Raw genomic sequence first — 15,043 nt, forward strand, 5'->3', positions numbered from 1 at the left:
CGGCACGCGGGCCCCACTCGGCAGCGGCTCAAAGAGGGGGGCGGTCCACCGTGGACCGGGACCACGCGGGTGGTCCACCGCCGGTCCACGGGACTGACGGCCCAGATCGCCCCCGGGGCTGATCGGACGGACGGCGGCGACCCGGCTCGGCTCGGCTCAAGGCCGGCCGACCGGCCACGACGACGGCGACGGCGCGCGCGCGCGCACGCGTTGCCGGCGACGGCAACCGGCGGCGGAGGCGGCGGCGCGAAGGCGACGCGAAGGCGGCAGCGCTAAGCGGCGGCTAGGAAGGAGAGGGAGGGGAATAGAGGGGAGTGGAAGCCTCACCGGGGGTGGCCGGCGTGGAGGAAGACGACGGCGAACGGCGACGACGAGCCACGGGAGGACGACGGCAACCGACAGATAGGATTCGGGGTGCCCTAAGGAAGGAGAAGAGAGAGAGATTAGAGGGAAAGAGATGAACCACGGCGATGGGAAACCATGGCCGAAGGCGGCGGACATGGCGGCTCTCACCGTCGCACGGTGAGAACGGCGCTCCGGCGGCGAACCTCGACGAAGGAGGGGTGGACGGGGTGGATCTCGGCCACGCGAACCCGACGCGGCGACGGCGCGGTGCTGCGGCGAACCTAGCGGCGGCTAGCGGCGGCCGGAGCGGCGGGAAAGGCGGAGGCGGGTGGATGCACGGCGCGGGAGCGATGGGGAGCACGAGGGAGTTCGGTGAAATGGGGAAAAAGAGAGAGGGGGCGACGCCGGAGCTTAAATAGGGAGAGAGGGGGCCGGACGTGGCCAGGAGAGGCGGGAATCGCCGGCCGACGTGGGGGACTGGGAGAAGAGAGAGAGAGAGAGAGAGGCGGGATTCGAAAATCGAATCCCGGCCATCTCGGGCGCGGGCGCGGGCGGGAGAGAGAGGGGAGGTGGGCGCGGGAGGCGCGGCGCACGACCGGGGCGGCCGACGTGGCCCGGAGGGGGCGGGACGTGGGCGCGGCGGCGATTTCGGCGGTGGTGGCGACGTGGGAACGGGCGGCCGGAGGAAGGGGACGACCCCGATAGGTGGGGCCCACCTGTCGGCGTCCCGGGGAGAGAGGGGAGGCGGGCGGCCGACCCGCGCGGCTTAGTTGGGCCTCGGCCTTCGGCCGGCCCAGCGGGAGGAGGGGGAGAAAAAAAAAAGGAATGGGCCGGCGGCCCATTCAAAGGAAAAAGAGAAAAGAAAAGAAAGAAAAAGGAAAAAGAAGGAAAAAGGATTTTTCCTGGGATTAAAATTGCATGTGCTCAATTTTAATTGGTTAAAATTATTTCTAGGGCTCTGAAAATTCCACTAAAAATCCTGTTAGTGAGTTTTGACATGTAGAACTCAAGAAAAATTCCACATGCCAATTCCGATTATTATTTGCGTTAATTTATTAAGGTTTTCTCTTGATTTACACAAGTATTTTCTTGAGACCATTTATAACTTCAATTTAGGCTTGGGAAAGAACTTTGGGGTGTGACAGGGTCCAACGTGCAAGACCGTACCTCCCTTCAGTTTAGTTCGCGGAGTTTCCACCCATCTCCGGAGGTGATGGAGCGGGCGTCTTTTGCTTTACCTTCCACACCTTCTTTGGTTTTGGTGCGGGCGATGGCTTTCTCTGAGCTGGCTTCTCTTGCTTCTTGGCTGTTCTGCGGGTTTGGCCCGTATTTGATCCAGACCATGGAACATTGTTCGGTCCTCGGCTAAAACTCAAATTTTTCTTCCTTCCCGTTGATACGGAAACGGATGCTTCCCATTCCTACATCAATGTTGGCATCCGCGGTGCTAAGGAATGGACGCCCCAAAATGAGTGGCGTCTCCTTTTCAGTGTCCATGTCGAGCACCACGAAGTCGACCGGGATGAAGAAATCCCGAATCTTGATCGGTACATCTTCCGCTATCCCAGCTAGGTAGCGGACCGATGAGTCGGTCAACTACAGGTGCATCGGTGTTGGTGCCAACACCGTGAAGTTGAGCTTATCGAAGACATCTTTGGGCATGACGCTTACGCTTGCTCCTAACTCGTAGAGGACTTGGTCGAATTTCTGTGTCCCAATCGAGCAGATGATCGTGGGACACCCCGGATCCTTCTTCTTTTCCGGGAGCTTGTGGAGTATGACGTTGCTGCACTGCTCCGTCAGCTTGACCACTTCAGTTGTTGGGAGCGGCCTTTTGTTGTTGAGTATATCCTTGAGATAACGTGCGTATGTTGGCACTTGCATCGCATCCAACAACAGCATGTTAATGTGGATCTTCTGAATCACCTCAAGAAAATGAGCGAACTACTCATCTACTGCCGGTTTCCTACTTCTCTGAGGGAATGGCAGCAGTCGTGTGTCACAATACTCCTGTGGCACGGTCTTTTCTGGCTGAACTTCTTCATCAGTCGTGCTTCCAGATGGTGCTTCTTGGGTGATACTGCTGGTTTCTGCAGGGTTAGGATATGGCGGATCACGAGTGGACTTCTTCATGGGTTTCTGGGCAGTCATTCCCAGAGTGGTCCATGCTGTCGCAGACCTCACACGTGACGTGTGAGTCCAAGGCCTTGATGGTGCCTTTTGGCCTTTTCTCGTGATCGTCCAAGAGTTTCATGAGGAGGTCCAGTTTGGCAGCAAGCATCTCCGTCTCCTTGACGGTGTGCATGCCTCGATGACAGGTCTGAAGTCATTCCTCGCTCTAGCCCATATTGGAGACCATTTTCTCTATCAAGTCGACGCCTCCTCGAACCGTCTTAGAGAAAAAGGCTCCTCTAGCTGCCACGTTCAGGTGGTCGCGAGACGTGGGAGTGAGTCCATTATAGAAGTTTTGCAGGATCAGCTAGTCATCCATCCCATGATGGGGACAGGCGGCCATGTATTCCTGAAGTCGTTCCCATGCCTTAGGAATGGACTCGTCCCATGTCTGCTGGAAACTTGAAATTCTCCCATGAAGGGTGTTGGTTTTGCCCATCGGGAAGAACTTTGACAGGAATGCCATTGAGCATTTGTCCCAGGTGTTGATCGTGGCACGGTTGGCATAAAACCACTGTTTCGCTTTCCTAAGGAGGAAAACAGAAATAGTCGCAGCCTGACGGTGTCAGGACTGACCCCCTTCATTGTGTGCGTGCTGCAGATCTCCAGGAACTGTTGCAGATGTGTGTTGGCATCCTCCTTAGGCTTGCCACAGAACGGGCTAGCCTGCGCCATCGTGATAAGGCTGGACTTCAGATCGAAATTCACGTCTCCCATGTTGATTTGCGACCCAATGGCCACATTGTCAGCAGAGGGAGCAGCGAATTCACAGAGGGTCTTGTCAGCCATAGTCTTGAAAGTTCGTGGCACTGGTATGGCTGGTTTCTGTGTCGGAAGAGTTTTCTGCGGAGCGACGACTCGCGACTTGACGCTCTGAAAGAAAGCCTCTGGATTTTCCTTGAAGTTTTTCGGCAAGTTGAAACCAATCATGCACTACCCTGTTTCCACAATAAAAGTGAAAACAACCAAGGTTAGCCTGCAAAGGACAATGATTATACAGAGGTAAATATAGAGTAATAGTAGTGGTAATCTCTTTTATAAATCTTCCCGGCAACGGTGCCAGAAATGTTTATTGGTATTTCTTAACGACATTACTAGAAATATAATTCCCAGCAATGGCGCAGAAATACTCCTGGTATATTATGGTTACAGAGTTCATCCGCAAGCGCACGGATATACCATTGTACCATTTCACCCGAGAGTATTCCAAGGATATCGTATTTGTTTAATCCCGTGGGAAGATTATAGTAGAGAGAATCGTACTAATAATTTATATATTACTTGTAATAACCATAGTCTAAGCAATGGTTAGTATAATTCATAGGGTAGAATGACAGACAAGCATAAGACTACTCATTCTCATATTTAAACTATCTAAGCTAAGTGGGAAGAAAATAGAAAAGAATCTATTCCTATACTTATAGAATACATATTATGCATACATCTTTGCTATAAGATTAACTAGCTAATACCCTCTTTCCGATGCCCTCCTGGTACTTTGAGAAGCCACCCCTGACTGTCGAGTTCCTTACGACAGCCCGTCATGACCATACAACCGGGGCTAAATACGGAGGAATACCCTCCCCAGGAAATTAACTTAGGACTATATACAAGCGCGGAGGAATACCCGTACTGAGCTGTCACCATCAGCGGCCCACCTCTCTTCCGCAGCATATAACACAAAATAATGATACCCAATAATCTAGACACCACGCCTAAACTACCAGATACTACTCTAATATCATCGTCATGTCATAGAGTAATTGCATAAGCAAACACTATACCCGTACCATTGCATCTCCCAAATAAGCTAGCAGTAAAATCAATATAAGTCAGATATAAAGTAAAGTTGGCACTCATATACTTGGAAAGTATTACAATACTAGAATTGTATAAAGAAGAATATTCTAAATAAAGTACAAGTCTTACAAAAGAAGAAAGGAGAGCTGCTAGAGCCATACACGAACTCTTCCGAAGACTTCTAGACTCTGTTTTCTATTCTATTCCTACTCCATAAGCTTGAGAATACTAAACTAAGCTTGAGAGAATATGAGAGAACTTTGCTTGAAGTGTGTGTTGAAATGGAGAGAGTGAGAGGTTTATATAGCCTCCCAATGATGGTTGTGACGGTTGGAATGGTCGGAAATACCCTCCAACCGTCATTGGGGGCTAATCCACACCATCCAGCTGCAACCTTGCATCCAACGGCACCATGATGGGTTCGGCCGAACCATGGGCTGGGCCAAACCAGCCCAATTTCGGCTGGCGGCCTCCCCTCTTGATATATTTTGTAGACTTGTGAATTTTGGCCGAGTTGGTCGTGTCATTTCTGAGTTCTTGGCCCATCTTTCCACAAGTCTGATTCTCGACATTGCCCGATTCATTAATCGCTTGTTTTGATGTCGATTCTCCTCTATTTTATGTTCATTCTCTACAAGAGATTAGTAATCCTAGTACTAGTGGAACATTTATTGTTCTAACACAAATATGCATTGAAAGCATAACTAGTTCTCCTCTATTTTGGTAGTATTGACGGTCAAAACTGATTGCTAACGACCGTCAACAGACCTCCAGCCGATGTATGCTTTAACCTTTGGATCCGTGCTTATTCTATCGTATCATTATTAGCCGATTGGTTTCTATTAGATTATATTGTTGTTATATTACATTATCATCAGCCGATTGACTTTATTTACATCAAGTGTCAGATTCTGCATCAAACATATAGCCGATAGCTCAAAACCCTATCGCTATCGGCTAGTATTGGCATCGACTAGAATTATTCCATCGACTTGTCAGTCGATCGGCTCATTGATCTGCTATTTGTATATCTTGTCAGTTGTAGGATCAAACTGACTGGCATGCCTGCATCTCATCAACCTTTGGACCTGCACTAGAGCTAAGTAGATCTCCTAGGCCGTTGTGTTCTTCGACTTAGTTCGCGCCAACATAGTTTCGGCACCATCGGCCGAGCGCGGATTTCTTGTCAACAAGCGTGTTCTGGTAGCAACGAGCAAATCAGTGCATGAAGTATTGCGATAGAATTAAATTAAGCTTTCTGCAGACACTGTTTCTCACTAGGAAATCTATCAGGGTTACGGATAAGGCATACCTCCTACCCTACGATTTACCAAATATACCGGATTGGCATACCTCGTATCATACGATATGTTTCCGTATGCGATAAGGAAATATACAAGATATTATGGAAAATATCCTCACAGGCTAGAGATTATCAGAGTCCTACTCGGAGAGGATAGGGACTATTCTCTATCGTGCAGGGTTCGTTGTCTCCGAGTTCTACTTGGAGACTAAGGCAACTCATGGTATAAAAGGCACACCTCCAAAGGGGCTGAGGATCATCGAATCATAGCACCAACACACCCACCATAGTTTACAAAGCCGAATGACTTAAGCCGAAGCCACCGGGGTATCTCGTCGAACAATCTCGACAAGGATCTCGCCGGTACCATCGGATTCATCCGTTCCCTTTGTATTATGTGGTTTTCCATATAAATCTCATATAAACTGGATTAGGGCTATTATCTCACGAGGGGCCTGAACCAGTATAATCCTTGTCTCTTTTCTACTTTGATTTCGTATCGTGTAGATTCTCGTACCAACGTACCCCAATACCCAATTCATCCGGTCTACGGGTACCCCCCGTCGATAGTGGCGCGCCAGGTAGGGGGCTTTGGTGATCAAGGTTCTGCCGACATGACTTCAAGCCGCTCCAACAACTTTGTCTACATCGGCCCCATTGCAGGAGATCCAACCTCAATTCCGCTAATGTGGACTCAACTCGGATCCATCGACTTTCCGGTTTACTCTGCGATACCGATCTCGTCTGGCCCAATCTCTGTCGGGAACAAGAACGTCGTAGCTACGACTTCGAGAAATGACATGTCATCGGTGCCTCCCTCCATCCATACAGAAAAAACAGACAACGACTATGACAACGTCAACCTCAAGCGGCCAATCCCCATCCCCTCATCGGGAACCAGGCGCCGACAAGGATATTCTCTCAGAAATCATCTGCCTGGTGTGTTATCCATAAAACACCCAAGCACTTTCTATCAGACTACCCAGTGGCACAACATGTGAAGGATGAACTCAGATCTTATAAACAACGAGGAATCCAACGAACTTCACCGACAAATACCACTTGGTGTCCGATCCACAAATGGAAAATGCATGATCTCTCAAGCTGCAGAGTTTTTCTCAACGCTACCAAATCTTCCTGCCCTCAACTCCAACAACCACGAGTTCAATCTCGGCGTGTTGCAAAGGAACAAGACGCAGACAAAAACCCAGATCGTTTGGTAGGATTTGTAGGTTTGGATCCTCACGAACCCTCGGTCCTGCACGGTCGGGATGATCGAGAATCAAACTCTCCACGTGACATGAACATGATCAACGGGGAGGGCGGCGGTGAACCATCTACTCGAGCAAACGCGGATCACACCCGCACTCCTGCCCAACATCTGAACATCGTTAACTCGATCCTAAGAGAAAGCCCTTTCGATACGGTCTTGTATCCCAACGGTGATCAATGGGTTCAGCGACTTCGGGAGACAATGGCCAACCTGAACATTGCTTTTGCGGCAGTTGCCAAACCACCTGCCCCAGACTTGCCGCATCAAGAAGATGATGTACATGGCGGAGCCGACACCGAAGTCAGTCAAGACCATAGCAATCACCCAAGTCGAGATCTAGGTCGAAATCCCCGCAATGCTTCACCTCGTGTCCCTCGTCATCAAACCCCACCGCCACAAGGTAATCGCGATTTACGCGATCACTTAGTTGGGCGTCAGCAGGAACAACGAGTTGACAACAATGCTCACCAACGCCATCCTCCGCTGCGATGAAACAACGTCGCGAATCAAGGAGGCCACCCTAACAAGAACCAAGACCGATAGGATTGTCAAAGTCATCATGATGATGACTGTCGAGAACGGCGAGATCGGGACGACAATGGTCGAGGTCAACGACGAGATAACGATGATCGACGATGGCAGGAGTCGAATTCTCCAGCCTCCCGTCGAGATTGTCAACAAGGACGCCGATCCAGGTGCAACGCTCCATATCCGAGCGGCCCTTCGTCATCATCTTCATCGTCCTCATCATCAGCTATACCACCTAGAAGACAGCATGGACACCGACCGCGTATCGTACCGGAGGAGGATGCAGAGCATTCACACCCACAGTACGAGAAGTACGGGTGGCCTGAGAAATTCCGACCAGGAGCAATAGAGAAGTATGATGGAAGTATAGACCTCAAGGAGTTCCTCGATGTCTATTCTACGGTTCTCTATGCTGCTGGGGCAGACGACAACGCACTGGCAAATTACTTACCAACCGCGTTAAAAGGATCAGCCCGATCATGGCTGGTTCATCTTCCTCCTCGCTCGATTTCTTCATGGGAAGACTTGTGGCAGCAGTTCATCGCTAACTTCCAAGGAACGTACAAACGCCATGCAATCGAGGACGACCTACACGCCTTAACTCAGAACCCCGTGAATCCTTGTGGGACTATATTTGGCGCTTCAACGAATGCCGAAATACGATCCTCGAAATCACCGATGCTTCTGTGATACGTGCGTTCAAATCAGGCGTCCGAGGTTGCTACACTACCTAGGAGCTGGCAACACAATGAATCACCTCTGCACGCAAGTTATTCGAGATCGTTGATAGGTGCGCTCACACAGATGATGCCTTAAGACGAAAAGATAAAGGGAAGACAGGCGAGGAGAAGAAAACAATGAACAAAGAAGCGCCAGAGTCTAGCAAAAAGAGAAGCCGTAAGAGCGGGAAGCGCAAGGCAACAAAAGAGGTTCTAGAACATATACCTAATTAAGATGGACTTCATCAGCTAATTAAAAGAAATATAATAAAGTATACGGCACCTTTGTCTAATCCTGATCTTAATTGTTACTTATCAATTTAATTAGTAGACCTGCTTCCTCATAACATAAACAAGATACAGATCATTCAAGTCGGCAGCTCCACGTGCATAGAGCCAACCTGAATTAATTAACTTATTCTTCTTCTTGACCACAATATCAGCAGCATCAAAATATGTTTGCTGACACCATGGAAAAACACCAGCAGCTAGCCCTTTTGATCCCTCGCTCTTGCCATTTTTCATGACTGAAGTACAGGAACCAACCTAATATTCATTAAACTGTCGGTTGTAATATTTGTGTCCCTGCATGCGAATCAGCTATAGGTGAAATATTTAGGGTAGACATGGTCTCATCACACAAATTGTACAAAATAATTGATGACACACAGAATTCCAAGCCTTCCTATTCCAAAAGGAAGGAAGAGGTTCCCATTGAAGAAAACGTACCGACTAGCAGGGTACGAATTTGTAACGTCCCGCCTTTCCTAGGCCGGGCCCAGTTACATCTGGCTGTTTTTATAGGTCGGGCCTACTTACATTTGGCTGTTTTTATAGGTCATAGACTGCCCTCACAGACCAACACACGTCTTTCTGCACACTTTGTCCTCACTCGTGTGCACTCAGGAAAAACTTCCCGACCGGTCACCCATCCCTAAATTACTCCAAGCCAAACATGCTTAACCTTAGAGAGTTCTTTAGAGATCGGCTTCCGAAAAAAAAGTTGCAACTTGTTATATGAGTATTCTAATAATCCTATTAAGCCCTAGGTCGGGATGTTACAGAATTGCCCCTTGATAATACAACAAACATGTGACTAGAACAATGCCTAAGCCTAACCTATAAGTAAAGGATACTTTAATTTCCAGTACAGCTAGAGCAAAATATGGACACCGTTAGCAAAGCGGCCCCCATCCACAAAAGATTTTCTCAAAGAAATTATTTCCGGACTATTAACACATTCAAAACTATGCAAAATTAGAATATTCACATACCTCTCTCAGAGAGAGAGATAGTTAAGACCAGGGTCCACAATTCCGACGAAAACCGATCGAATTCCACGAAATTTCGACGTTTCGACGAGGCTGCAGAAGCCGGATTTTGATGAGTTTCATCCAAATTCAAATTTGAATTGATAAAAAAGAAAAAAATCAAATAAAATCTTATAAATAGTATGATATTCATCAAACCTATTGGGATATAATTTTTTGAATAAATTGATGTATTCCATATATTTACTAAAATTTATAGTAGGAAAGAAAAGAATAAAGAATTAAAAAAGGAAAAAAATTAGTTTACCTCTTTTTCTAGTTACCAATTGAAATTTTGATGATTTCGCTTAGAATTTCGCCAAAGCCGACCGGTTTTCGCGAGCTTAGGTAAACTCAGGGAATTTGTATTCAAAATTTGGTTTATGAAATTTGTTCGAAATCTACCGGCATTCCACCGAATTTCGTGAAAACCATCGTTCCGCTAGAGTCCGAAACATAAGGCCATCTCGGAATCGTAAACCCTGGTTAAGATGAACGGGATAAATGGGAACTCACCGCGTAGTGGTGGATGGCATCTGGGTCACCGCCGGAGTCGACAGCGATGCGTTCCAGCTCCAGGACTGGCGCTAGTGTCCACATCATTATCTCGTCCACCTTAGCCTCCCGCGCCGTAGCCTTCCACAAGAACCTTTGGTTGCGGCGGCCATTGGGAGTGGGAGGACCGTGTGTTGGGACTGAACCAAAACACCTAGAATGTGTAAAGTACAATTCACTAACCGGCAAACATATTTCACACAATCAACCCATCATCTTGCCATGAACTTTGAGGATAGTTTCAACTAGCAAATCAACAGTGCAATGACAATAAACACATACACACAAGATATGGTGATTTACGTGGAAAAACCTCCTCGATGTGAGGAGTAAAAAACCACGGGACCAACGGTCCACTCCAAGCTTCCACTATAATCAACAATGGGTACAATTGGAGTCTTCTCTAGAACATCTAGAGGCACATCTCAATAGCAACTACAACATCAAGTTACACACTTGGCATCATCAACATCAACCATCAGAGCTAACAAGAGGTATATCAACAAACAAGCAGAGAAATGGCAGATTTTGTCCTCTTCGGTTCTCAGCTGAGATCTCTCAAACCACATATGCAAATTGACGAAACATGGCAGAAATGATGGTCTATGAGTCCCTTCCAAGCTATCCAAAAAACAGCTTAATTGGACACCGTTTGACTCCTCAAACTGACACTTTACTAATTGTTGCACAATCTGTAATTTCAGTAACTCGAGTTGATAAACCACTACTCAAACAATTCTCATCCAAACTGGCCAGATTAAAGTGCTCAAAGTGAGGAACAAACTCACCAAGTTTGGTGCCAATCCAACCACGTTTGAGCCTCTAATCGCTGACTTGACGAAGATCGGGTAAGAGCCCCGAGCTGAACAAGCTGCACTTCTTCTTCTCCACTCTCCTCTCCCTCTCTTGTGTTTGTTGGTTGTTTCTTCGCATCAAAGGCTACTGCTCTCTCTCCCTCCAATGGAGGCTAGGGTTTTTCTTTCTACCACAGAAGGATGAGGCAATCTCAACCATTGATCAAGGCATAAATCAATGACTCATAGTTATTGGACTTTTTTACTGCAATGGACTGAGAAAAAAAGGTATATGTGGAGGGAATTTAGCCCAACACCGTGGAGAGGAATCAGAGGGAGGAGCACAGGCGGTTACGGTGCCCGGAGCGGTGAGCACGGACCACAGAGAGGTTGGAGTGGCGCGGTGCGGTGGCCCGTGAAGTATCCTCTGCCTTCACACCGTGAAGGCACCAGCATGCAGTCAAGTAATATCAACCGTCCAAGCCAATCCAACGGCTCATCAAGGACTGTGTACCATTTAACTCACGCTCAACTACATTTTTACTTCAATGGTTATATGGGTTTTGTTTCTTTGACAAAATTTTGTTGGTGCAGTAATCAAGGGCCGTGCTATCACAAAAAACGCCGAGGTACAAAATACCATTGCTTTCAATAAGCAAAAGGCAAAAGTACTGCGTCAAAGCTATTTTTCGCACAAATCTTTATGAGACCCAAATCTGGTTGAATACTTAGGCCATTCCCAACCCAAGACACTATACATAATTTCCATAAACTCCACATCATCAAGAAACTAGTACTAAACACTACTCTTCCAATACAAACACCACTATTCCATACTTAAATTTAATACTACTTATCTCACATGATGTCTTAGATGTTGTGTAGAAACCATGTCTCATGCAAGACATGGTTTCCTTCTCTTTTCTTATTTATTCACTTGTCATATCATTTTTTCATTCTAGGTGGCAGCTTATTTAATACTATGGACACCATCCTAGTCATTGGGTTGGGAATGACCTTAGGCTGCGTTCGGGAGGAGGGGTTGGGATACCCTCCTCCCCGGCACGCAAAACAGAACATGTATTATTACATGATTAATTAAGTATTAGCTAATTTTTTTTTTCAAAAATGGATTAATTTGATTATTTTAAGCAACTTTCGTATAGAAACTTTTTGCAAAAAATACAACGTTTAGCAGTTTGAAAAACGTGCGTGCGAAAAACAAGGACGAGGGGGCTGGGAACTTGAAGGAAAGAACAGAGCTTAGGAGAACCCATCACATGACATCGCATCCTAGCGGCTAGCGGCTTCCCACCGACGAGTTAGTGATTATGGTTATATCGATTATGAGAGGCTTGGCAGATTGCTAATTTTATTGATGCTAACGCGATTTGAAACAATTGCGAACGATCCAAATTCCAAAACAATGGCACAAAGCATTACTGGCTAATGGCTATAGCAGTATATACAGGTACATTATACCCTGACATATCCAGGACCAACCATTCACCGTACTGATCAAAATCTGATGCACAGAATCATCAGAACCAATGGCCCACAAAACAATTAATTATCCTCCACAAGACTAAGGGTAAAAGGGATGGAAGGACTCCTGTCCTGTGACGAGATTATATTCTGCAGTTTATTTTCCAAGCAGACGCCGTGCCCGAGTGTTTGCTCCCTTGATCCTGAAGTTCAGTTCGTCGTAGTCCTTCTCTGAATCTCCCAAAGCCTTTGTTTGTCTGAATCCAATCAACAGACAAAAAGACATATCACATGATGATTTTTATTGGTTGGACTGTTAAAGCAACAATACTCATCAGATTTAAATATAATTATGCAAAGTGTTCCAGATTAGATATTAGGAAGTAATTTGCCGTTTGAATTTGAAGGTACTTTGGCCAAACTTTTTACTCCTTTTTAGTTCGTTCAGCATGAAGAAGTGAAAATTTTTAAAGAATGGACTAAACATAAACTGGCAGTTAATACAAACTATAAAAGTACGCTGGAATTAGAGCACAAAAAAGGGATTCCACATAACAATACGCCAATCTCAGAAAAAACAAGTGTGTATTAGTTTTTATGAACTAAAGTGAAAAATGTGGCATTCACCTGTCAATCTCAGTGCCCATGTCAACCGCCATGCCTTTCAGCTCGGTCAATATGTTACTTAGATCAGATAGGCCATCATCCTGCTTTGCCTTCTCCATCTGAGCAACACAACAAGATAATCAGAATACACACACTAGCAAATTAATCACCATATATGTCTTAGCGCATTACCTCCACTTTCTGGAGGGCTGAAGTTGGCTCGGAATGGAATTGGCGTGCATTCGATTGAGGTGGGTGATCCGATAGTCCCAGTTTGTGCCTTTGTTCCAAATGGCTGCCCTTCCGAATGAAGGAATCATCTGCATACAAGTAATTCCATCCTTCCAGTTAGTTACACAGAGAACATAACTGGTAAGTGATACCACATAGTACAAGCTTTCCCTGTCAGCAACTGTTGTTGCAGTCTACTATTTCAAGACTAGAGTTGGAGATTACCTCTAGTTAGCATAGGCCCCCTGATTTCTCCATTCTTTTTTGGCTTCCACTTCTTGGAAAATATACCCCCAAGATCACCCAGCAGCTTCTCGCTCTGAAAAGGTGCGAAGAATTCCCTTTAGCCATTATTACCACATAATACAGTAAATTTGGAGTTGGCAATTAATTTCTGAAGTGTGACACGAAGTTTGTTTCAGTTTTCGTGGACTTATTAAGGATGGAATTCTGAAGGAAACAGGCCAATTTTGGTGGGGACTTGTTACGCCACTATGTGATCAAACAGAATTAATCAGGCTTCTGAGTAATCACATAGTATTAGTTATTAGTTTGTGTTAGTTACCCTGGAGAGATCCTGGTCGATGTCGAGGGTCATCATGTGCGTGCGCGTGATCTGCTGGCCCTGCTGGTGTATGGTGACGAGGCTCTTGGACGCGGTATCCCTCATCTCCTCGGCGATGCGGACGCAGCCCTGCACCCGCTGAGTGGTCTCCTCCGCCTTGTACGCCGCGTAGCCCTCCAGCTCCTGCACCGACTGGGCCTCCACGCCGCCGGTGTCGCGGAAGTCGTTCCTGTACCGGCTCCTCGCCGCCGCCGACGAGGCGGAGAAGCCATCCCCGCCGCCGAAGAGGGAGCCCCGCTGGTCGGCCGGAGGAGGCACGGAGGAGGCCCTCGCCGGTCTCTGCTCCCTCCCGCCGTCGTCGGAGTCGGAGTCGAAGGGGTTGCTGCTCCGCGACGGCTTCTTGGATGCGAAGAACGATCTCCTCCCGCTCATCTCGAAAACTCCTTGGGTCAGATTCCGCAGCAAGCAAGTTTCTGCGCACAAATGAAACTGAATTGGGCAAAGATCATCCCCCGTGCCAACTTGCCAAGAATACACACACCAAATCCCGATTCCTTATAAATTCCAGTAACCAAGATCGACCTTAACTATCAAGAAGGTCCAGAAATAACTGCGCGTACCTCTGCGGACAGATCGGAAGAATTAGTAGTAGGCAAGAAGAACAAGGAAGAGCAGCACATAGCAAGAGGATATATAACAGTAGAAAGCAAGGGCGGATGGTAAAAGCGAGGACTTGGTCGCGCGAAGGCAGAACCGCAATCGCGTGCGTTGCCTCTGGACCGCTGACCCTGTCCTCCTGCTCCTCCTACTCCCTTCCTGGCTTCTTCGGCGGTAGAGTGCGGGGCGGGGAGCCAGGGACACGCGCTTCTAGTTGGAAACAGGAAAAACCGTCGAGATTAAGAAAGAAGATAAATTGGCGACAACGATGGGGATGGTGGCTTTACGCGCAGGGACTGCTACATCTCTATGTGAAGGCAGCGAAATCTTAACTACTCCATCCGTTTTATATGTAAAACTTTCTAACACTAGTAATATGTCCGTGCTAAACGCTACGGTGTAATTCATTTAAAATTTTATGTTAGTAATTTTTTTCCTGTTAGCATAAAGACGTGAATATAAACTCAAATAACAATATGATATGATATAGATATCAAATTAATGGTTTCACCATGTAAAACAAGATAACAATTGTTGGTCATCTTGTTAACGTCTACTTTTAGGATATACATGTAACAACTACTAAAATTTGCCGATGGCAAAAGTAAATATTTAGTGAGACATAAGTGTTAACACATAGTTATGTTATCAATCCGGTGCAAATTGACGCATCTAGAACATGATGGTATGGAGAAGATAA

The 15,043-nt window shown here is 46.7% G+C and overlaps 1 protein-coding gene and 1 non-coding gene across 7 annotated transcripts; one reads left to right on the forward strand and one right to left on the reverse strand.

Moving 5' to 3' along the window:
* Positions 1 to 2,834: 2,834 nt before the first annotated feature.
* On the forward strand, positions 2,835 to 2,941 carry LOC127764883 (small nucleolar RNA R71). The gene has a single exon (XR_008016021.1). It is a non-coding gene; the product is annotated as a small nucleolar RNA R71 (small nucleolar RNA).
* Positions 2,942 to 12,215: 9,274 nt separating this feature from the next.
* Positions 12,216 to 14,586, reverse strand: LOC127764662 (SNAP25 homologous protein SNAP33-like). 6 transcript variants are annotated; one of them, XM_052289570.1, is made up of 7 exons: positions 14,420 to 14,582; positions 14,269 to 14,308; positions 13,687 to 14,159; positions 13,347 to 13,440; positions 13,083 to 13,210; positions 12,912 to 13,009; positions 12,216 to 12,541 (listed from the first exon to the last, which is right to left on the reverse strand). In XM_052289570.1, the coding sequence occupies exons 3-7, from the start codon at positions 14,116 to 14,118 to the stop codon at positions 12,442 to 12,444; spliced, it is 852 nt and encodes a 283-aa protein (XP_052145530.1). In that variant the 5' UTR covers positions 14,119 to 14,159; positions 14,269 to 14,308; positions 14,420 to 14,582; the 3' UTR covers positions 12,216 to 12,441. The 6 variants fall into 6 exon arrangements, with proteins under 6 accessions (XP_052145530.1, XP_052145527.1, XP_052145524.1 ...); XM_052289567.1 differs by having other exon boundaries at positions 13,687 to 14,175; XM_052289564.1 differs by having other exon boundaries at positions 13,687 to 14,175; positions 14,307 to 14,586.
* Between the last annotated feature and the right edge of the window lie 457 nt (positions 14,587 to 15,043).

The sequence above is a fragment of the Oryza glaberrima genome, chromosome 2 (genome assembly GCF_000147395.1).
Source record: "Oryza glaberrima chromosome 2, OglaRS2, whole genome shotgun sequence".
In the NCBI taxonomy this organism is placed as follows: domain Eukaryota; kingdom Viridiplantae; phylum Streptophyta; class Magnoliopsida; order Poales; family Poaceae; genus Oryza; species Oryza glaberrima.

Excerpts from the sequence above, each read along its gene's own strand:
- LOC127764662 (XM_052289564.1), bottom strand. The coding sequence starts at position 14,366 with ATGTGCTGCTCTTCCTTGTTCTTCTTGCCTACTACTAATTCTTCCGAT. Across the intron at positions 14,176-14,306 it reads CTTCCGATCTGTCCGCAGAG|TTTCATTTGTGCGCAGAAAC; the intron begins GTACGCGCAGTT and ends TGCCCAATTCAG. Across the intron at positions 13,441-13,686 it reads TCGACCAGGATCTCTCCAGG|AGCGAGAAGCTGCTGGGTGA; the intron begins GTAACTAACACA and ends GCACCTTTTCAG.